This window comes from Rhynchophorus ferrugineus, unplaced genomic scaffold (genome assembly GCF_030347505.1).
Source record: "Rhynchophorus ferrugineus isolate W39M unplaced genomic scaffold, kcgeb_rfMv2 rfM3, whole genome shotgun sequence".
NCBI lineage: Eukaryota > Metazoa > Arthropoda > Insecta > Coleoptera > Curculionidae > Rhynchophorus > Rhynchophorus ferrugineus.
In genome coordinates, this window is record NW_027472582.1 from 14,947,819 (window position 1) to 14,971,470 (window position 23,652).

At 32.0% G+C, this 23,652-nt stretch overlaps 1 protein-coding gene across 2 annotated transcripts; it reads left to right on the forward strand.

The window, feature by feature from the left end:
* The first annotated feature begins 576 nt into the window (after positions 1-576).
* Positions 577-23,635, forward strand: LOC143194346 (uncharacterized). 2 transcript variants are annotated; one of them, XM_076401052.1, is made up of 10 exons: positions 577-1,357; positions 10,479-10,589; positions 13,238-13,392; positions 16,253-16,407; positions 16,472-16,632; positions 16,696-16,776; positions 20,434-20,602; positions 20,664-20,755; positions 20,809-20,964; positions 22,295-23,635. In XM_076401052.1, the coding sequence occupies exons 2-10, from the start codon at positions 10,482-10,484 to the stop codon at positions 22,607-22,609; spliced, it is 1,392 nt and encodes a 463-aa protein (XP_076257167.1). In that variant the 5' UTR covers positions 577-1,357; positions 10,479-10,481; the 3' UTR covers positions 22,610-23,635. The 2 variants fall into 2 exon arrangements, with proteins under 2 accessions (XP_076257167.1, XP_076257166.1); XM_076401051.1 differs by lacking the exon at positions 577-1,357 and adding an exon at positions 3,049-3,678.
* The last annotated feature ends 17 nt before the right edge of the window (positions 23,636-23,652 follow it).

The window sequence follows — 23,652 nt, forward strand, 5'->3', positions numbered from 1 at the left end:
CTTTTTATCAATTTTTGACAAGTTTTTAAAATGGTACATAGTTACGCTTTATAGTGGAATAACACAAGACTTAAAGTTATTTTAATTAATTTAGTTACTTTGTAATATCGTTGCTATTTAATAGGAAATAAAATTGAATCAATACAATGTTCAAAAAAGTTCAAAACAAACATGATGATAAAAAATCGCCAATTCTTAAAGCTTATGTCGTCGACAGATGTCTAATCTTCCATAAAATGTTTTCAATAATATAATTCTATATGTTTAATTGTTGGCAGCTTATTTTGTTGAACGTAAGGCGATGTAAGGAAACATTTAAATATTGTACTACTTAAAATAATTATAATAGGATTATTGACAGTAATGCGCATATATTGTATTATCTATTAAAATTGTATCAAAATCACTCAAATAGCTGCAATAACTGTTTAAATGTACATATGAAAAACAAAACATTACGATATATCTGAACAAAAGGCAAGTATAAAGACATGCACCCCGAAAGAAAGAAATTTCGTATTTGGATCATGTCCAAAATATTTTCAAATCGCTTTGCAAAATGTACCCGGATATACTACTGAGAAAGTTTTTGTGTTGCTATTAAAAATAGGTAGTTTTCCTTAAATGTTTTACTATATATATCGAAATCTATTGACAGCTTAACTATATCATATTTTCTGGTGTTGGTACGTGTATGTATTATATGAAAATATATATACGTTTTTCATTATACATTTAGATTCGATATTGTTTGACCTTCTGTCGGTATAAATCAAAATACCATAGCATTATTGACAAAAACATGTTTAAATTATATTTAAGACGTCAAGTTAATTTTGAAATATTTATTGTGATGTTAGGTTTGATGTAATTTGACGTTTCTGTCAGAATAAAATACAATATGATATTGTTAGAAAAAACATATCGATGTTACATTTGTACGTTAAATTAATTAACAAGAAGTTAATTTAAAGTTATGGGTATATATATTTTTTTAAATTTCCGACCTCAAATGTTATTACGCCTCATTTTAAAGTCACCAGGGTAAACAAGACGCCAAAACAATTCGGACGATTCCCGTTATAAGAGTATAAAAGAAAACTTGTGATCAGAACGGGAATAAGTGTCGCAAAAGTTTCGTGCCGTGAACCGTGGTGCCGAAAAATTCCGGGTATAAATAGAAACTTTGTAATCTGCAGACGTAGTTTGACGCAGGAATCACAGAGTGAAAAGTGCCAGTGGATATTTTGCTTTTGGGTTTTCAGACGACTTGCAAGATCTGCGTTGTTTTTGAAATTAAGACAGTGCTGTGTTGGGTCCAGTGACTTTAAGTGAACAAAGGTTTTTTCAATATACGGTAGGACGTTTTTTTATTAGGTTTTTGTTATAAATATTTTCATATTTTTGTTATGATTTTGCTTGTTCGTTTTGATCGTATGTATCGTATTATTTGCAGATAACTATTTTTATCTAGTAAAAAGGTTATGAAAGAATTCTTTTGTTTTTAAAGCAATGTGAAAACTCTTTTATACAACTTGAATTTCTTTTGTTTTGAAAGTTTCTTTATTTCTTATTGTAGTGATGTCAATGATTTTATAGCTGAAGGAGAGTTAACGCATAATAATTATGTTTTAATTGAGCGTAGGTAGACAAATAATCAGGTTCACAAATGGTATACGTAGTTTGATTGAACCAAATATGAAATTTCCATCATGTTTTCCATCTGCACAGTTCTGTCAATAATAACTCAGTTTATAAGAACAACAGCTACATTTATGGTGAAACTTTATTTAAAATTTTACATCTGATTAAACTCATGCACTCAAGCAAGCAATTTATTAACAGGTCAATTGAAAAGTCCCCGGCATACCATAGTAAAACACATTTTTTTGGCAAAATTACCTTTTTTTTATTCAACATAATTCCCTTCAAGGATGATACACTGATTATAGCGACCCTCCAACTTTTCGTTATCATTTTTGTAGCACGATTTGTCCTTTGCTTCAAATAGGCCTCAGTTTCGGCGATCAGCTCTTCATTCGACGAAAATTTCTTCTCAGCGAGCATTCTTTTGAGATCTGAGAATAGGAAATAGTCGCTGGGGGGCAGATCAGTTTCGTCCTTCAAACGGTCCAATAACGCTATGTAATAGTCGCTGTTGATGGTCCTTCCTTTTTCAAGGTAGTCAATGAAAATTATTCCATGCGCATCCCAAAATATAGACGCTATAACCTTGCCAGCCGACTGTTGCGTTTTCCCACGCTTTGGAGCGGGTTCATCATGTGTAGACCACTCGGATAACTGTCGATTGGATTTCGTAGTGAAATGATGGAGCCATGTTTAATCCATTATCACATATCGACGCAAAAACTCGGGTTTTTTACGCTTGATCATCTTCAAATACTGCTTCGATTATCAACTCGTCGTTGTTTTTGGTCAAAAGTGAGCTCGCGCGGCACCCACTTTGCACACAGCTTTCCCATACCCAAATATTCGTGAATGATATGATGTACACGTTCAGTTGATATCTTTAGGGTGTCTGCTATTTCATTCAATTTCAATTTACGGTCATTCAAAATCATTTTGTGGATTTTTTAAATTTTTTCGTCGGTAACAACCTTTTTTGGGCGTCAACTGCCTTCACCGTCTTCGCTGCTCACTTCACTACGTCTAAACTTAGCATACCAATCCTTGGTGGTTGATTTTCCTGGGGCAGTGTCCGGAAACTCGGCATCAAGCCACGTTTTTGCTTCAACTATATTTGTTCTCTTCAAAAAGCAATATTTTATCAACACGCGAAATTCCTTTTTATTAATTTTTTTTCACAATAATAAAAATTACTTGACTCAAAATACTATAATTCATAAACTAATGATCCGACACCTGTCAAATTTATACACGCATCTTTTGAGGGTTAGGGCTAACTAAAAAACTTAATTAATTATTCGGATATGCGGATTATGAGGATTTAATTATAGTAGCGCCATCTATGTGTCAGGCCGGGACTTTTCAATTGACCTGTTATTACTTTTCGCGATATACCCCCATAATTGAATTGCGTATGTCCATATAGTATAATTTAATATAGTATAGTTTAAATACTTGCTGGTACAATAGTAATTTATTATGTACTGATAATTACGATTTTTTCCAATATTTTTTCTATATGTTAACTATAGTTTTTTTCTTGCCTTTTTTGCATGTTCCTTCCAGTGAAGTTTTGCATCTAGATTATTGGTGCTTGTGCGGTCTGATTATACGTGAAATGCATACGCACAGATTTAGTTTCGTTAATTGTATGCGATAAATAAAATGAAAATGTTCGAAAACTGCGAGCTGTCAATGGACGTACAATTTTGACTTTCAAACGCGGGCCACTTGTTGATTGGCCGTTGAATATCGATATTTATCCCCTGTTTGTTTATCTCCGAGCAACCGTTATAACCGAAATAGACAATCAAGAACGCAATACCTTATAGGCTACTTCCAAAACGTCAGTGCAACAATTGTCATGGCCTTTATTTTTTGTTATTTATATATTGGCACCTGTGATGTTCAGTTTGCTCGATGTCAATCAGTCGGGAGGAGCAGCGATTGTGTTGGTCGAGAGAATATTATATAGTCGATATGTTTAATTTAGTTTCGTATAACTTTCACTTATATTTAACAAAAACTTATGTAAGTATATATATAAATATGGTGCATCATAGTTTGCTTCATTAAGAAAAAGCTACCAACCAATAACAATTGTAAACTTTATTATATGGTATATTGAGTGGTATTTGAATAATATTTTACGCTTTTTTAAATTTAACTTAAATATGTTAGCATTAGTGTTGCTTTTTAATGATTTTATTTTAAAACCAATGATCATGAATTGTTGCATGACATATTCTATAATTAATGATAAAATGATTTAATTGAAATAATTTTATAAATTCACTATAAATAATTACAAACTATAATTTATATTGTGTAGTATATTATCTACAAGCTTTGTTCATACATAGTTCATCCAAAGTTGGCGTGAACATACGTCATTTAAATTTATTACGTCAAAACGTCGCAATGTTGCCGTATCAATTTATTTTAACATTATAGTACATCTAATGCATATATTATCGAACAATTTAAACTACAGTTGATCACACAGCCACAACAATTTATAGGTTAGAGTTATTTTATTACACACTGAACTCTATTCCACCCCACTGAACAACAATGAGATAGTTTGTAGGCGCATTTTTTATCTTGTCATAAGCGACCATTGGATATATTGGTCCCATTCTGAAATATCCATGTCTCATCTAAATACACAACTTGAAGTAATAAGTATTTCGATTATGTGCTTTTAAAAATTGCATTCTTTTAAAAGCAATGTCTGGAAGTTCCATTAGATCTCTTCGATACTTTTCAGACCAATAGTTTTCTCTGAAACAATTGTATTAAATTATGAAAATATTGAAAACGTTACTCACTGTTTCTATACATTTCATATATTAGATCTCTGATAGTGCTAACATCATAGCTGCAAGATTATGATGTCCGTGTCCATACTAATATTCAGTGCAGCTGCAACACGCTAAAACATATTTTCAATAAAGCCGCAGCAAATTAATATATAACAGTAAAAAAGCTTACCTCTCTAACGACTTTTATGGCAAGAGAAGTAATATGTTTTGTCTGGCATTGGAATTTTTAATCACAGTAATAATAAGCAACGATTTGAAATTTATCAAAACAAGCAAAGCGTTAAGACAACATTTGCCGGCTCATAACCTCTTATTTCTATTGTTTTGAAGAATTTTGCACACGTTTGACAACCAGGCGACTTTGACAGGCTAGTTCATTTACGTGTTAGAACCCATCAGACATCATTGTATCTCTTTTTAACTAGAATAAAATGAGAAGGAATATATTCTTTTTTAAAAAGGAATTTGCAAATTACGCCAGGCATTACATTAAACATATTAATGATGTATTTTCACAGTAACTTTGAATAGACTATATACGTATTATTTGATGAAAAATAATTTGTTGTAATAAAAACAATTCCGTAAGAACTATACTACAATCAGAATAGGCAAGAAGAGTGAGTTGGGCAAATGTTATAAATAGCCTCTATTAAATGTTATAAAAGCTGTATTATAATTACTTAGCTTATGACAAAAAAATGTAATAAAACAATAGAAGAACTATTATTATTAATGACCACTGACACAATGGTTCATATTAAATAACAACGCAGTTTAGCAAAGCTTTTCGTGACTCTGATACTTTGTTAATGGTAATAAACTACTGCATATATGATGACAAATCGAAAATTTTTCGAATGACGTTGCCAAATGATATTTTTGAAAAAAAATTAGTATATCCAAAGAATGATTGGAGGTATACGTTTTCCATAAATTGCTTATATTTTATAATATATTAGGCTTATTGTGACGTTGGTTGATAATTTCTAATAAAACTTTAATTTAATATAGTACGATAAACACTAAAGAACAATAATTGGCTTTGTGATGTAAAATTCAACTACAAGAGGACACTGGATTATAATGCTTTAACATAATGTAGTAAAATGCGAATTAACTATATTAACTATTAATATATTAATGTAGATTAAATGGGAACCGTGCCTCATTCGCCAATTTCAATCTTCCACGTCACTTTGTTTAATAATTTGTTATTTGTTTCAATGAATGTATATGGGCAGTATCTACCGGAAATATATTTCTGCGATAAAATTGAAATTATATCAGATTTGTTGATGGAAAAAAATGCTTCTCAAAATTAATTCGATTTTTATTTTCGTTATTAATCGCATTCAATCACCTTATGTATTCAGCATGACAAAGTATGGTCATATTAAAATTATGACTATGCTTAGGAACAAGAAAACTAGATGACACCTGATGTATTTTTTATTTTTAGTGCTTACTTCTAACAGGTTTTCTAATAAAAATAGCCACGCTTACCTGTTGAGAGATTTTTTGACAGATTGCCATGTTAACTTGCGTTCGTCCGCATCAGTGTTGGTAGAAAATTTCAAAAAAAAAACATGTTTTTATCGCTATATGAACTGATCGAAAAGTTGTGCATCTGGTGCAAACAACAACTTATAAATCAGGAATATCTGTTTGTTCGTTTGGCATGAGCTGCTCTCGTATAAATCAGATTAGGTTTTGCCAACCTGGTAAAGATGTTTACTAATAGTTTCTGACTCATGTAATATTTTTTCGTAAAGTTTCGAACTAAAAATTGCGCTTGTTTAAATACAAAATAGAAATTAAAAATATGTAATTCCTTGTTTTTATCATCTTCAATTGGTCCAATTCTTTCATTTGATTGATGCTATTTTTTTGCGTGTTTTTTTTAATTTTAGTTTTTTCATAAATTATGACACAGTTCTAATACATAGACCATCCAGTAAAACAACCAATGAACACCGTTAAAATATCTGACGTCAGCACGTCGCAACGTTGCCACAAAACTTAACGTTTGACGGTTTATAACCCCTAATTATTATCACTAATATTTAAAGAATTTTGAAGACATTTGGCAACATTGGCCACTACTACCAATCCAAATCGAATTTTATAGGCTAATTCGGTTACAGGTTCGGAATCATTAGACAGCATTACTCTTTTTAACTAAGATAAAATGAGAGGGAAAATTCACTCCTGGTTTAAAAAGAAATATGCATTTTTACAAACAACAAAAAATGTGAAAAAGTGGAAACACATTTTCTTCTGGTATCTTTAGGGTGTCAGATATCTTGCGCAATTTTATTATGTGATTTTTAAAAACTATCATGAACTTTTTATGTTTTCCATCAATTTTAGTCAACGCGTTCAGCATCATTGGTGTTGGTACGACAGTCAGTAATAGTTGATTTCCCTGTTACAGGGTCTTTATAAAGTTTATCAAGTTTTTTATTAGGATTCAACAGTATATTTCCACATAAAAAAACAATATTTAATCAAGACACAACATTCTTTTTATTTATTTTATTAAATAATAAAAATGGGTTAGTGGTTGTGATGTCATTTTGAAACTTATAGTTTGAGATCAGTACTATTCAGAAATATTTCGGTTTTATCAACAATGATGCCATATACTTGCCAGTACCGAAATCTATTGATTTATAAGCAGTCTTCTGTTGTATTTCTAGTATTAATTAGGTCCATTTATCATGCGTTGTATTAACGTATACTATGGCGGCTTGGTTGGTACAATGGTAAAGACTACAGGACGGTCCAAATACTGTTGCGATAGTCGCGGGTTTGAATCCTGCTGGGGCATGGTCGTAAATTTATGTTTGTGATTGTTTAACATTTGTGATACAGAGTGCAAAATCCGACAAGGAAAATGATTCCAGTCACTGTCAGTAACCAGGCTGGGTAAGACCGGATAAACCTTCGTTGATAAGAAGGAGATTTTAAAAGCATTAAAAAGTGACTATGGCGCCAAGTTTATTTTAAGTAACAGAAACAAGTAGTAGAATGAAGAAACAACTTCATCCTTCCTTTGTTTTTCTTTTTTTTGAGCAGCATTTAGAGTCATTTTAATTTTTTTGTCTCTTTTCAAGTGTGTAACTTGACGCTTGACTTGACTCGACCGATACTACATGTTTTCATTGTTTTTCACGTTGACACCTAGTGTTTTCCTCTGCTGTTGTGTTAATATATTGAAATAAATAGATTCATAATCATTTTCGGCAAGCAAACGACAATATTTTTTTGAAATATAATTCGTTATGAATTACTTATGTCTGTATGTATCAAATACATACACCCTAACCTGTACTTCTCATAGGCTATAGCCTTTTCTATAATATGGCATCTATTTGAAATTACTTAAGTTAGAAATTACTTGAGTAACCAAAAGCTTAAATGGCAATATGCAGTCTATTAACGACCCTAACAACTTTAGGTCAACGAAGGTCGAACATGCTTTCCTCCCAAAATTCTTAGTATCGTCTTTCAATTTTCACTGTATATCGGTGTAGTCGCTCTTCTTGGTCATTGCTCGTGTCGCCCAAGTTTTGTGGGAAAATGCAGAAAATCTATTTTGAAGAACATTCGATCTCCAATCTTGTGGTAATTTTGCAACAGATTGTTGATTACGTGCTTGTAATCTGGTGTTTTGTGATTACCGAAGAAATGGAGAATACACTTTGAAACCATACCCATGCTGCAGCTTCATCAGGCGTTTTAAACTTTGTGTCAGCCATTACTTCTCGAATATCAGACTATACCGACTACATTTATGGAGCAAAAGTAACAATCACCTACGTGATTTTTCTGTTCTCTCTATAACGTTGACACAGAAAATAAAAATCATATATTTTCATCAAGTGACCACTTGTATAACTTTAACTTATTCTGCGCGCGTTATAATGCAATTTTAGGTACCCAAATTTGTGATGTGACGTTTACAGAGCATATAACATCCACAAACTCAACAAAATGCTTCGAATATAGTTTGCAACGTTGGCTTTGCATTTTTACACGTTATGAAGTTGAAAAACAATTTCCAAATAACGTTTAATGCTACGTTATAAGAGCGCAGTGCTGCCATCATACGCGAACTCGAAAACTAGAATTTTTCTTGACACACGGATTAAAGATCGTTCGTCGAATCGTTTTCATCTGCTCGGGTCTAAAAGTTGATCCGAATGGTTACACTTGTGTTATTAATGATTACATATCATTTATATAAAGGTAATTAGACCAATGGAAACACTGAAAAATGTTCATTATTGTTATGAGATTATTAATAACCTGATATATATTCCCTGATTTTGATCAACATCAAAACATTAATTATTTTATACTATTAGTCATAATATAAATTAAGTGTTTATGTAATCAACGCATTAAGTATATATATGCACTTGGTTTGATATTGATTGATTTTCAGTGTGGATTAAAACCGACTGCCCGCTCCCGTGACCATCTCGACCTTGCTGGCTAAATTTAGGTAACACGCGGACTATTTCCAGAAATTTTCAGTCTGCGAAACAGCTGAGGTTGTTGTTTGCCAACAAACCATTAAATCAAACCGGTCTCGAAAAGAAAACGATTTGGGTTTTTGTTTTTTTCCTGATTACCGAAATGTAATGCATTAAAAAAATCAGTTTATGCCTTTCACTTGAATTCAGGATAAAGTATATACTTTATTGTGTTTATAGATGGCGAGTTTGAATTAATATTATAATCAATTTTATTTTGATTTGAACTATGTTGTTGTTCCAAGACATTCGAACAGAATTAGCAATAATCGCAAACAACATTCACCGATTACTGATTTGTCAGGTGCCATTAGTTTACACATTCACTATATAATTGAATAAAGAGAGAAACTGAGATTCCAGGAGTTAAAATGTTTTAAATAAGCCAAATCAACTGGATTCTAGTTTATTTATACAGCAGCTGTACCCAAAAGTCATTACCGGTTTTTCTAACAGCTGTCGTTAGGTTTAAGTATGCAATGATGTTACGACTTCATGCATATAATGACACCTACCAAAGCTATACATGTTATATTTTACGAAAGTAACATCGATAGATTTATACTTCATTGAAAATGTGAAGTTTCGTGCCCGAAAACGGGAAACAAAAGAAATAAGGCGCTGAAAGTCATCGTTTGCTGGCAGAAATTTACGGTAAGCATGTTCTAACTTTAAAAACATGTGAGGCGTGGTTTTGAAAATACAAAAGTGGTGATTTTGATGTGCAAGGCAAATAACGTTCTAGAAGATACGAAATTGCAAGAGTTATTGGATGAGAGCCTAACCAAAACTCAAAAGCAATTGGGGCAGAAGCGTTAAATGTGACCCAAGAAACGATTAGCGACTGATTACCAGCAATGGGTAAAATACAAAAGAGGGGAAAATGGGTGCCACATCAATTGAATGCCAAGAAAATGTAAATCAAAAAAGTATCTGTGAAATTCTGCTTCAAAGGTATGATCGGACATTATTTCTGAATCGAATAGTGACGGGTGACGAAAACTGGATTTATTTTGTATAACCAAGTTTAAAAAAATAATGGTTATCACCTGCCGATCGATTCTAAGGCCAAGTAGTTTTGGTCGCAAGACAATGCGACCACAATTACGTAGTGTATTACCAACTGTCGAAGACACGGTAAAGTGATTTTGCATCACGATAACATTCCGTTTCATAAAGCAAAATCGGTTAAGAAAGCGTTGAAAGCACTTGGATGGACATATAATCGCACCCGCCGTACTCTCCAGACCTGGCCCCGCCCGACTATCAGCTTTTCGCATCAATGGGACAGGCGCTTGTACAGAGAAAAAACGGTAATGACTTATGGTACACCTGGTACTTTTCATTCTTATATAGAGTGTTTTGTTAGAGTGCTGGTAATTTCAATAGGGCTGCCACCTATGAAAATAAATTCGAATTTTTTAATAAATTAAAACATTAATTTTGAATATTTTTGTTTTAGGATATGCCTACCGAGTGTATAGCTAATCCCTTGCAAAGGGAATTGGCAGATTCTATAATTCGCATGGTGCCTTTGGATGAAATTAGGATTCTTTTGGCATGTGGTGCAAAGGTAAGTCCCATTATTTAATTATTTTGATCATTACGTAGTAACTAGTTATTTTAGATATAATAGGTGTTTGTTACAATGTTACTTATCAACTATAAAAAACATAACCTAACTGATTCGATAGATTTTACATATGAAATAACTTTTTCTTAATATCACCATTTCCATTTAATATCACGAACTTTCTTTGATTTCTTTCAAATTATGTAAAAACGAACTCTTTTCAATTAGGACTATGTCTATTCAATATTGTAGAAAATACTGTAGCCATATGCCATTTTATTCTACTGACATAGAGCTTCAAAGCTATACAGGTTATATATTGCGAAAGTAACACCCTATAGATTTATAGTTCTTTGAAAATGCCAAGTTTCGTGCCTGAAAATGTGCATTTGTGGCACGCGTTACTTTTCCTATTTAATTAAAAGAAAAAATCCGCTGAAAGGCATCGTTTGCTGATAGGAACTTCCGGTGAACATACTCATACCTTAAAAACATGTGAGGCGTGGTTTTGAAAATACAAAAGTGGTGATTTCGATGTGCAAGTCAAAGAACGTTCTAGAAGATATGAAACTGCAAGAGTTATTGGATGGAGACCCAACCGAAACTCAAAAGCAATTGGCAGAAGCATTAAATGTGACCCAAGAAATGATTAGCGACCGATTACGAGCAATGGGAAGAATCCAAAAGATGAGAAGATGCGTGCCACATCAATTGAATGACAGGCAAATAGAAAATAGAAAAATCGCCTGTGAAATGCTGATTCAAAGGTATGGTCGGAAGTCATTTCTGCATCGAATAGTGACGGGTGTTGAAAAATCATGGTTATCACCTGGCGAAGCCGGCCGACCAGAGTGGCGTTGTGATCGCTACTGACAAAAATGATCAATTTGAACCATGCATTGATCGAAAAACGTCCAGAATGGGCCCGAAGACACGGTAAAGTGATTTTACATCTCGATAACGCGTCGTCTCATAAATTAAAACCGATCAAGGAAGAGTTTATAGCACTTGGATTGGAGATATCGTACCTGTCGTACTCCCTAGACTCTGCCCCGTCCGACTATCAATTTTTCGCATCAATGGCATACGCGCTTGCAGAGCAGCACAATCGTCAATTTTGAAGAAGTTAGAAAAGGAGAAACAGTTTTTTTTTGGGAAGGCATCCGCAAATTGCCTGTAAGATGGGCCATTACTTTGAATAAATACATTTTTCAATTTTCTTGAAAATCATGTATTTTTTTCGAAAAATCCGTTAATATCTTTCCGGTATATCTGGTAGGTGTTTTGATAAATGTTTTTTTATTATTTAAATATTACATTTCTACTAGTCGTTTCCGACTAACCTACAATTTGTCTTTATGATAGCTAGGTATATAACTAGGAGGACCCCTCGGCCCTATCTCAGTCTCTAAATAATGAACATCTCTAAATCTTTCGAAATAATGTTTATACATGTCACTGCTGTATTTTTTATTATATGCACCTCACTACACAACACTACACAAGATCGGATGGTTTGATTCTTTTGAGCCTGTGTCCTGTTCTGGTGGTATCTAAAAGCTTCAATACTGCAAAATTCTCATGAGAATGGAGTCTTTCGTCGTGCCCCGTTGCAATTATCGTGATTTCTTAACTGACCGTGGGTATTTGTAGGTCTCGATGTAGGTAATCAGTCCAATAGTATTTGGGTGCGCCCACAATACCACTCAGGACTTTTGTTCTGAAAAAATTGTATTTTATTTATGTTACTCTTTGCAGAACATCCCCATAATTGAACTCCGTATGTCCATAAGGTTCCAGTATTTGCTTATATAGTATCAATTTATTATGTACTGATAATTATGATTTTCTTCCAATTAGCCAGTACATTTTCCCATATTTCAATTCCAGTTCTTTTCTTTTCTTCTTTATTTATATGTTCCTTCCAGCGAAGTTTTGCATCAAGATTCATCCCGATATATTTAGCGTTGTTGCTATATGGAATGATAGTATTATTTAATGTTATTAGTGCTTGTACGGTCTGATTGTAGATGAACTGCACATGCACTGATTTACTTTCATTAATGTTTATTTTCCAAGCTTGTGTCCAATTATGATAAATGGTGATGCTAGTTATTAGGTGGAATCAGAATATATTGTCATAAACCTGGTGGATGGAGGAATGGGTACATAGTCGAAGTGGATATTTTATTATAAACAATAATAATTTTATAAAATGTAATGAAATTCAATTTTGATACGACAGAGATCAGTGTAACAACATAATAAGTATCGGCATCTGTTTTACCGCTTAAGTTTAGTTTATCGACTGATTGCTCAAGTAAAACTCCATAAAATCATTAGCACCAAAGAAAAAACCAGAAAAATTGTTGTTGGTTTGCCAAAAAATTTATTTGAACTCATATTTAATGTAGATCTCCGCTATAAAGATACTTTTACGGCACTTATTTTTAGATCATTGACGCATTACCTAACTTATTAATACGTTTCAATGTATTGAATTCTGTTGGGAAATTAGGCCGATGTATTGAAATGTTGATGGTTCGCGAAGTTGTGTTTTTTTTCGACATAAACATCGCATCACTAAAAATAAGCCATACCAGAAAGTGTAGATGATTTGCTAATTACTTTTTTGTTTCGTTATGTAGGTTAACGAACCTGTAACGCAAGGCTTGATGCCACTCCACTATGCTGTTTGGCAAAAGTACTACGAAGCGGCCCAGCTGCTTTTGACACGAGGAAGTGACGTGAATGCCACCGATGAATGCGGATACAGTCCACTGCATTTGAGTGCTGAACATGGGTGAGTTATATTAATTTTTTAACAATCATCAACAATAATTTTTTAAATTTATTAAAATAATTTTTATTATTTTTTTATTTATGCGACTATATCTCAACACTGTTGTGTTATTTAGCGACTTACAATACATTCACTTAATTTTTTTACGAACATTAAACGTTTTTAAACGACCTTTAGCGCCAGCGAGATTCGATCATAGTGACTTGTTGACGAATTAAACCCTTAGCCCGCACGGCTAAGAGGGGATTTAAATATTTTTATTGGTCGTTGCTGACCAAGTAACTTATATTATTCCTCTACAGTAACCTAAAACTAAGTACTTAACATGTCAATTGAAAAGTTCCCGGCCTACCATAGTAAAACATATTTTTTGCAAAATTAGTTTTTTTTATTCAATATAATTCCCTTCAAGGGTGATACACTGATTATAGCGACCCTCCAACTTTTCGCTTTAGTTTCGTCGATCACCTCTTCATTCGTCAAAAATTTCTTCCCAGCGAGCATTGTTTTGAGATCTGAGAACAGGAAAAAGTCGCTGGGTGCCAGATCTGGAGAATGCGGTGGATGAGGAAGCAATTCGAAGCCCAATTCATGGATTTTTGACACGTGCATTGTCTTGGTGAAGCAGCACTTTCTTTTTTTTTAATGCGGCCGTTTTTCGGCGATTTCGTCCTTCAAACGGTTCAATAACGTTATATAATAGTCGCTGTTGATGGTCCTTCCTTTTTCAAGGTGGCCAATGAAAATTATTCCATGCGTATCCCAAAATACAGATGCCATAACCTTGCCAGCCGACGGTTGCGTTTTCCCACGCTTTGGAGCGGGTTCATCGTGTGCAGTCCACTCGGGTGGTTGTCGATTGGACTTCGGAGTGAAATGATGGAGCCATGTTTCATACATTGTAACATATCGATGCAAAAACTTGGGTTTATTACGCTTGATCATCTTCAAATACTGCTCCGAATCATCAATTCGTTTTTGGTCAAAAGTGAGCTCGCGCGCACCCTCTTTGCACAGAGCTTTCTCATACCCAAATATTCGTGATTGATGTGATATACACGTTCAGTTGATATCTTTAGAGTGTTTTCTATTTCATTCAATTTGAATTTTTGGTCATTCAAAATCATTTTGTGAATTTTTTAAATGTTTTCGTCGCTAACAACCTCTTTTGGGCGTCCACTACGTTCACCGTCTTCGCTACTCATTTCACCACGTCTAAACTTAGCATACCAATCCTTGATGGTTGATTTTTCTGGGGCAGTGTCCGGAAACTCAGCATCAAGCCAAGATTTTGCTTCAACTGTATTTTTTCCCTTCAAAAAGCAATATTTTATCAACACGCGAAATTCCTTTTTATCCTTTTTTTTCACAATAACAAAAGTTGCCTCACTCAAAATGCTATAATTCACAAACTAATGATCCGACAGCTGTAAAATTTATACATGCATCTTTTGAGGGTTAGGGCTGAGTAAAACACATTTAACCTGATGTCAATTTTTGTTGCTCTGTTTCATGAAAAACTCGAAGGATATTTGCTTTTAGCACATTCAATGTCTGTACATCGTACTTAAATATAAACAAAACTATTTGTTGTTAACGCCTAATAGCAGATTTACGTTAATCAAAAAACATCTCCACCATAACGAATACTGTATTTAATGCGTAAAAGATCAATGAATTATTAGGTGCATGCATATATTTTAATCATCGACATCTATTGTTGAAAAGGCAAAATATTAATGCAAACAACTGTTATATGTTTTGGCGTGAACGACTTAAAATTGGTAATTTTGATGTCAATGACTAAGAAAAGTCTGCAGGACTGGAAATTCGAAGACAATGAATTGCAAGACTTATTGGGTGAACACTCATCTCAAATTGGCAAATAATTTTTAGACAGTTCAACAGTTAATGGACCGAAGGAGAAAATATATAAAATGAGTGAAAACTATCAAACGAATTAACTGAAGATGTCATTTCGAACCGTTTTAATATTGAAGTTTCAATGCTTGCCTTGCAAAACATAAAAGTTTTCTCTGTCTAGTCTAGGAGAGACACTTACATTGACACATCGTGCATATGATGGGTTTAAGCAAGGTGTAGAGAATTGCGAGCTGCTGAAACCGAATGAAATTGTTACTGCAGATGTTTATCGACATAATTTCGATAAATTGAGTGATATATTATTGTAAAAAGTCAAACAACAACGACTAACATACACCAAGTCGTCATTTTGTACAATACTCCGCCACATGTTGCATGTGTTGTATAGCTCCTTCTGATTACTACTTGTTTGGGTGAAAACAGCTTGACTTGGATGGCACACTATATGCTGAAGATGGACGAAAATGTATCGATGATTGGATTGCTGCCGAATCAATATAGTATCTTTGATAATGTATCGCCATGTTATCAGAAAGATGGTAAAACATTAGAGAAAATCATGGAAAATAGTTTGATTAATACATTAGTTTTTATCAATAAATACCTTTTCCAAGGGAAGTATGATTAAAAAACATGTAAGCACCTAATATTGACCAAATGTTGTAGCCTTTATATTAACCTGTTGGAACGAAAATTAGCCAACCTATCAATCACTACTTCATTCTTCTAGATACAAATAACTTATATAATCGCCACTCCTTTTTGTTCTTGAATTAAAGTATATGGTTAATTAAAATGTACTTTTATCTCAACCCTTATTAAAATTTTCATCGGTATATCGTAGCTTATCTAAATTTTATCAATCGTTACTTCGATAAGGGTCAATATCCTTAGGTTTCAATTGACTAATTTGAACAACGATGATTTCAAAAAGGTCTTTAATTGGTTATTTCTTTTTATATTATCCGACATACAGATATACAGAATTTGTGCGTCTCCTTCTTAAATGTGGAGCAAAAGTCGACTATCGTCCAGCGACCAATGAAGAATTCCCCAAAACTACACACTGTGACGAGCCTCTTAGGTTAGCTATAAGGAACAAACACAAGGAAATTGCCAGATTGTTATTAGGTAGGATTTATATTTAAATTAGAAAAAATATCTTTAAAACACTGGCTTCTTTTTTTCTTTGCAGAAAACGGAGCAGATCCAAACAAGCGATACTTTTTCGGTGCCGAAATTAACCTGATAAACGACCTGGAATTCCTGGAGCTCCTTCTCACTTTCGGTGCCAACCCAGATAGTCGAGATAGATCAGGACTAACGCCCTTAATGAAAGCGGTCAGGCAACCAAACGTACGTATTTGAAATTTGAAGTGTTTTATCATTTTGTTCTGTAACAATTAATATTTGTTATAGAACATGGAAGCTGTTCTTCTTTTATTGAAATATGGCGCTAATGTTAATGCAATGGCCGATGAAAGACATGACTATAGAACGGTAAGTAAAGCTTATTCATTTCTATACAAAATTTAAAATTGATATTGTTTATTATTACAAACATCATTTAATAAGTGGTCAGTCTGGCAACAATTTTGAGAGACCAGGGGAGTATATTTTATGGGCGTTGGCCACCGAAAACATTGTCGATATTTTGTTATATCGATATTTTAAAAAAGTATACCGATATATCAAAGGAAAAAAATATCGATATATTTTTTTCAACAAGTATAAAAAATATCGATAGTTTACGAAAATATATCTATGTTTTTAAGAAAAATGAAAATAGTGATATATCAGAAATTGTTACTTAGTTTTTTGGTTTATTAAAGATTATATTTAATTTATTTTGAAAAAATATTGGCAAAAAAATAGCCCAAAAATATCGATATTTTTTTTACAAAATATCGATTTAACGATATATCGATATTTTTTCTGCATCTGACTTTCTGCCTTTGAGTATAAGTAATAAGTAATAAAAGACATACAAAGGGATTTTTTTGTCTTTTTAGATCATGACGGTTAGTACATTTTATTATTGCCATTGGATCTATTTTCAAATTTTTACGCATACCACTAATTTAATCAGAAATAATCATTCTCAAGTATGTTTGAATTTCATTATCAGCCACGTACAGACGTTACAATATGGAGTTTCTCACAGTTCTAAAGTATACTATTTATTTAGGGTGACTTTTACAATATTTGATGATACTTCGTAGCCAAAATTCGAATTTAATTAATAAATTACACGTTTGTTGTGTTAATTCACGACAAAAGTGGTAAGGTATAATTGTTCTGAAATAAATATTCTGGAATTAATTTTGGATCAGGATGCCTTAGTAAAATTGCTTTTTCTTATCGAAAGTTTCCGAGTACGTCTATATACCGTCAAATATATCAAAATTATCTACCAAAACATTTGTTAGATGACAACAATTAACGAATTTTAAAGCAATCCCGAAATATAAAAGGCAACCCGCGTATAATTGACTTAATGACATAAATTAACATTTGTTTGTTAATACATTTTAATTATGGTCTACTTTTTACATTATCTATAAGAATTAATATTATTCGAATTTTTTTTATGCTCACTAGCTGTCTAACCATTACAAACTAATTTGATCGAACAGTGGAATTTTAATTTTGTTTGGTCAATGTGGTAATACAACCTAGCCAAACTCCAATAATATCTGGCCAGTGACCAAATATGCACAGGGTCACTAATTGTCGACGATCTTAGGGCATATGTGATTTAAATTGATTTTCTAAATCCCACATAATTAATTGTTATAGAAAAGAATATACTTCTTACCATAGGACGTCTTGTCTTGGTTCTTCACAAATTTTTGATTAAAAAACATATATTGGCCTGATTTAATTACATCAGATTTTTGGTTACTTCCTAAGATAAAAAAGAAACGCTTTGATTACATCAAGGTTATTTCAGAAACTGAATCCAGAAATTGTTTTAAAAAGTGGGAAAACGTTGGTGTAGCTACATTGCATCTAAGGTCTATATTTATTCCTTCGTTAACTATTCAAGGACGATTATTAATAGTTATAATAACAGGTCAGGTGAAAAATCACCGGCCTACCATAGTAAGACATATTTTTTTGGCAAAATTAGTTTTTTTATTCAACATAATTCCCTTCACGGGTGATACACTGATTATAGCGACCCGCCAACTTTTCGATACCATTTTTGTAGTACGATTTGTCCTTTGCTTTAAAATAGGCCACAGTTTCGTCGATCACCTCCTCATTCGACGAGAATTTCTTCCCAGGGAGCATTGTTTTGAGATTTGAGAACAGGAAATAGTACCTGGAGAATACGGTGGATAGAAAGCAATTTGAAGCCCAATTCATGGATTTTTGCCATCGTATTCACTGACTTGTGACACAGTGCATTGTCTTGGTGAAGTGTCTTGGTCAGCACTTTCTTTTTCTTTAAATGCTGGTGTTTTCGGTGATTTCTTCCTTCAAACGATCCAATAATGCTATGTAATAGTCACTGTTGATGATCCTTCCTTATTCAAGGTAGTCAAGGTATGAAAATTATTCCATACGCACCCCAAATACAGACGCCATAACCTTGCCAGCCGACTGTTGCGTTTGTTCACCGTCTTCGGTGCTCATTTCAACCACGTCCAAACTTAGCATACCAATCCTTGATGGTTGATTTTCCTGGGGCAGTGTCCGGAAACTCGGCATGAAGCCAAGTTTTTGCTACAACTGTATTTTTCTCTACAAAAAGCAATATTTTATCAACACGCGAAATTCCTTTTTATCCTTTTTTTTCACAATAACACAAGTTGCCTCACTCAAAATGCTATAATTCACAAACTAATGATCCGACAGCTGTAAAATTTATACATGCATCTTTTGAGGGTTAGGGCTGAGTAAAAAACATATGGATTTTATTCTAGTAGCGCCATCTATATGTCAGGCCAATATTTATTTTCCTGTTATTATATTTTATGTTCAATGAAATTTTAAATAAACAATTTATAATCCTTAGTTTGGATTTGGTTTTAAAGTATATGTAGTTGTAAAGGTCAATGGTCAGTAATTTATAACATATTTTTTCTTGACAATGTAGGTCGGCATTCTATGTTTACTTATTCTACAAACACTATTTTGAACCACCGTAGTGTCTATATATTTCATTCTTAAGTTTTGCAGCAAACAAACTGTTTCAAACTCTTTTACAAGAAGGTATTTATTGAAGAAAATTTATATTTTTTCCACGGAATTCTTTTTTGTCTGACAAACAATGAAATAACGATATTGGAATAGTTCCAAATCCTATTTTCAGTAAATTCGTGTAGTAGCAGTTTTCTATCCTTTTGAACCATTAGAATATCATGTAAACGTTTATAAACAGTTGATTCATCACCATTAAGCTATCTGTTCTTTAATAGTTTGACGAATAAGTCTTGCAATTCATTGCCTTCGACTTTTTTGGTACATCAGTCTATTCAACATAGAATAGACTTTTGTTTATGTAGAGGAATATCAACACCATCGAATTTAAAATTTGTTTATATTGATACCTTTTACGTTTCTTGATGTTTGATTAAAATACATGCAAGACCCTAAAATAAAGCAAAGAATGATTAAAATTACATTTACTTATTTTTTCAAATCTAATTATTAAAGTCTGATGTCACATTTTGTTGGCCAATAAAATTTAAATAAAAAACGTAATTTAATGATGGCTGTCACTTTTTTGACATATTATATTCATTATACGTTATTACTATTATTTTAATTAATTATTATTCTTGAAATTATATAGTTTACTATATTCTGTATTAAAATTAATGATTATCAAAATTTTAATGTTAAAAATAAAAAAAAAATGTTAAAACCAGTTTGACAAATATGTCAAAATTATATGACATCCTCCTCTCTCGAAAACTAAAACCCGGAAAGATCCATTCCCGGAAAGAATAAAAATGCGCAACAATCACAAGCGCGAAGAGTCTGTTCAAGCTTATAAGTGCGCGCTTACCTTTAACCTAACTCTCTCATCTGAGCGTATTCGGCGATTGATATATTGCGACAATTCATTGTTTCGATGAAATGAAATATCAATATTTAATAAGGTTATTATATCAGAAAATATTATATAAACATGCATATTTTTAGGTACTGCATTATGCAGTTCTATCGGGAAACATCGAAATTATACAACTAATTATTAAACAAGGAGCAAAGCTTAACTATGACGAGGAATACGATCTAGGTAAACCCAGCCCACTAGATTTGGCTATTTTGAAAGGCGATCCAAAAATTGTCGAATATCTTATTCGCTCAGGTAAGATATCTTTAAGGCCTTTAAGGTTATATTAATTAAAGCTGTTATTAAATATTTTCAGGAGCAAACGTAAACTGTAGTTCACCCATTATTGGATCACCTTTGCATGTAGCTTCTGCCGATGGTATACCAAACAGATACGAAATATTACAAGTAAGACCTGCGGGATATTTGTACGGTTAAAGGTGACTAATACAAAATTGTAGATGCTGTTAAAAGCAGGCGCAGACCCAAACTTGAAGGTTTTCAGTGATGAATTTGACCCGAATTCGCAGTTAAGGCCCGTATTAGTTGAATATATAGCCAGTAATGAGCATCTTAACGTTGCTGTGATTAATATGCTGATAAAATATGGATCAAGAGTAAGTTGAGACGCAAATCAAAGTACATCGTCAAAATTTGACATATGTCAAAATAATTTTGACATTTGACGTTTAGAACTAAATTTTTATAATTGTATCTTGTTTTATTTTTTTTTAAATTAAATTTGTTTTAATTTTGAATAAAATTAATTTATTTCGCCAAAATTGATGTGATTGAGATTTGACGCTCCAAATTTGCTTTGTGAAATGTACATATTTTTCCAAAAATGTATTTATATATCTCGAAATTTATAGGTTTCTATTTATTTCATTTCTGAATAAAATATATATTACATAGGCCAACGTCGTAAATTAAAATAAAACTCACGTGTTGACACTTGAATATTTGGAATTGTCTGTTGTTTACTTTTTATATGGTTTGTTTTTAGGAAGGTAATTATTTATTTTAAACTTTATTTATTGCTAATAATTGTATTAAAATATAACATATTAAAAAGCCTAAAACCATTTATTAATATATTATATATTGATATACATTATGTCAAAAGACTATTCGGAATTGCTTCTTAAAAAACAAAATGTATATTATTTGCCCAAATTTATTGTATGGACTTCAAAGTAGGCCGCTCTCGAAATAATACACTTAAGCCTAGGAAATAATTCAATTGTCAAAACATTTTTAATACATTTTGGGCAATTGATTTTAGTTTCCATCGCCAGTTCTCTTTTATGTTTTCGGTCTGCTGAAAATAGATGACTTGAAATGATTATTAGTGTGACGGATGGCGATCAGTAGTAATTGATTTGTAAAAATGTGTTTGTTTTCATGTTTTGGTCAAGATTGATAATTTATTTTATAAAATCTAATCAGAAAACACAGTACTCAAAACGAATATTATATTCTTTTATAAAATTGATTTTGACAGATGTCACTTTGACATTTGACGTTGACAGGCATATTTTTAGGATAATTAGTTTAATTCAGTTTGCTCTTTATTCTGAGATTATGTATTTATTTTGGAGTTTATAATTATATTCTTATTTTCTAAAAGTACTACATAAAAATTATTACATCATAATTTTATATAAATTATTTTGACATATATCAGTATCGGGTAGTAAGGAACTAGATCAATTATCAGTAATTTACTAAATATATAATAAAGTATTATATTGGTAAATATATAATAGAAAAAACATCATGACCTCTTGAGCACGTATTCTTTTCACATATATAATAAATTAGAAAATAAAAAGCATAAGTAAGATTGTCTGACATTGGCGCATATAATGTGATAAATAACCTATTGTTTATTTTAATTAATATATTTTATATCTTCTATTTTGTTAAATCTTATTCTTGTTTCAGGTCGTCATGAAATCACAATTTAGAGATCCGGACGGAATGTTAAATTGCCTTCACAATGCCGTCTCAAACGACGCTATATTTTTCATGCTTACCGAAGCCTGCGAATCGTTCGATCCATGTATGATTCGAAGGAATCAAGTCGTCAACGAACAACAAAAGGCCACCTTACTAGATTTGGCAAAATACCCATTAACCTTGAAAAAACAGATCAGGCTTTTTATGAGAAAACTGATGGGTGCACGATTGTTGCATTCGACAGACGAGTTCGACATACCTAAAACCTTGAAGAAGTACCTACTGTTTGATTACAGTTGAGGAATTATTTTGTGATTTTTTCTGAAACCGTTGGTGATTATTCGTGATATTTACGATTATTTACGACTACGAGTTTTATCGTGACAGGAGTCACTCTCGCTGATATTGATATTTATATTTTTGTAAAAAAAATTGAGAAAAATGATATATATTATTCGGAGTTATTCAAAATTGATAAAAATCACTTAATTTTTGACCACTTTATTGTTGATACTAACGTACTAATATCACTAATATGTTTTTATTTTACTAATAATCTTATTTACAATTAATATTAATAATAATTTGTTAATATTTATATGTTTGGAATTGAATGTTTGCTTTATATAATCTAAACATTTCAGGGCTTAAGCAATTGCATATGTTAAGTTTCATTTTATGCAACTAATAAAACAATAACTCCATACCGCTTATTTCAATTATTTGATATTAGTATTCATATGTAACGGTAATATTTCGACAAAACTAACATATAGGTTTCAGTAAGCGAATATTAGTTTATATATAATTTTTATAATCAAATGCTAAAAAGAGTCATTAAATCCTGAATATTAATATAACTACAAGAGTGAATAAAACTATAATTCGCACACTAATTTTTAACTTAATTTTTTATTAATGCGCAACCAGGTAATATTATATTGTTTTATTTTAACTTAATTTATATTTATCCATTTTCTAATATTTGTGACAATTATAATATTTAATATTATAAACGGAATGTTTTATATACAAATAAATGTTACATGTCAGAACTAAGTAATAACTAATCCGTGTGCACTAACTTAATTCGTTACTAATATAATAACGGTTTTGTCCTGTAAGTGGTCAATGTCAAATTTTAAAATTATTGAAATTACTGCTATTGTTTAAAGTGATAACTTGACAAAGAACCGAATAATTCCTCCTGATTGGTATTATAGCATAACGTTTTAGATTATTTTGTATTTATAGTTTTATATGTTTTTATTATTAAAATTTTATATTTGTACGAAATATATTAAAATAAATACATATTTAACATAATTTGGTATTTTTATTAA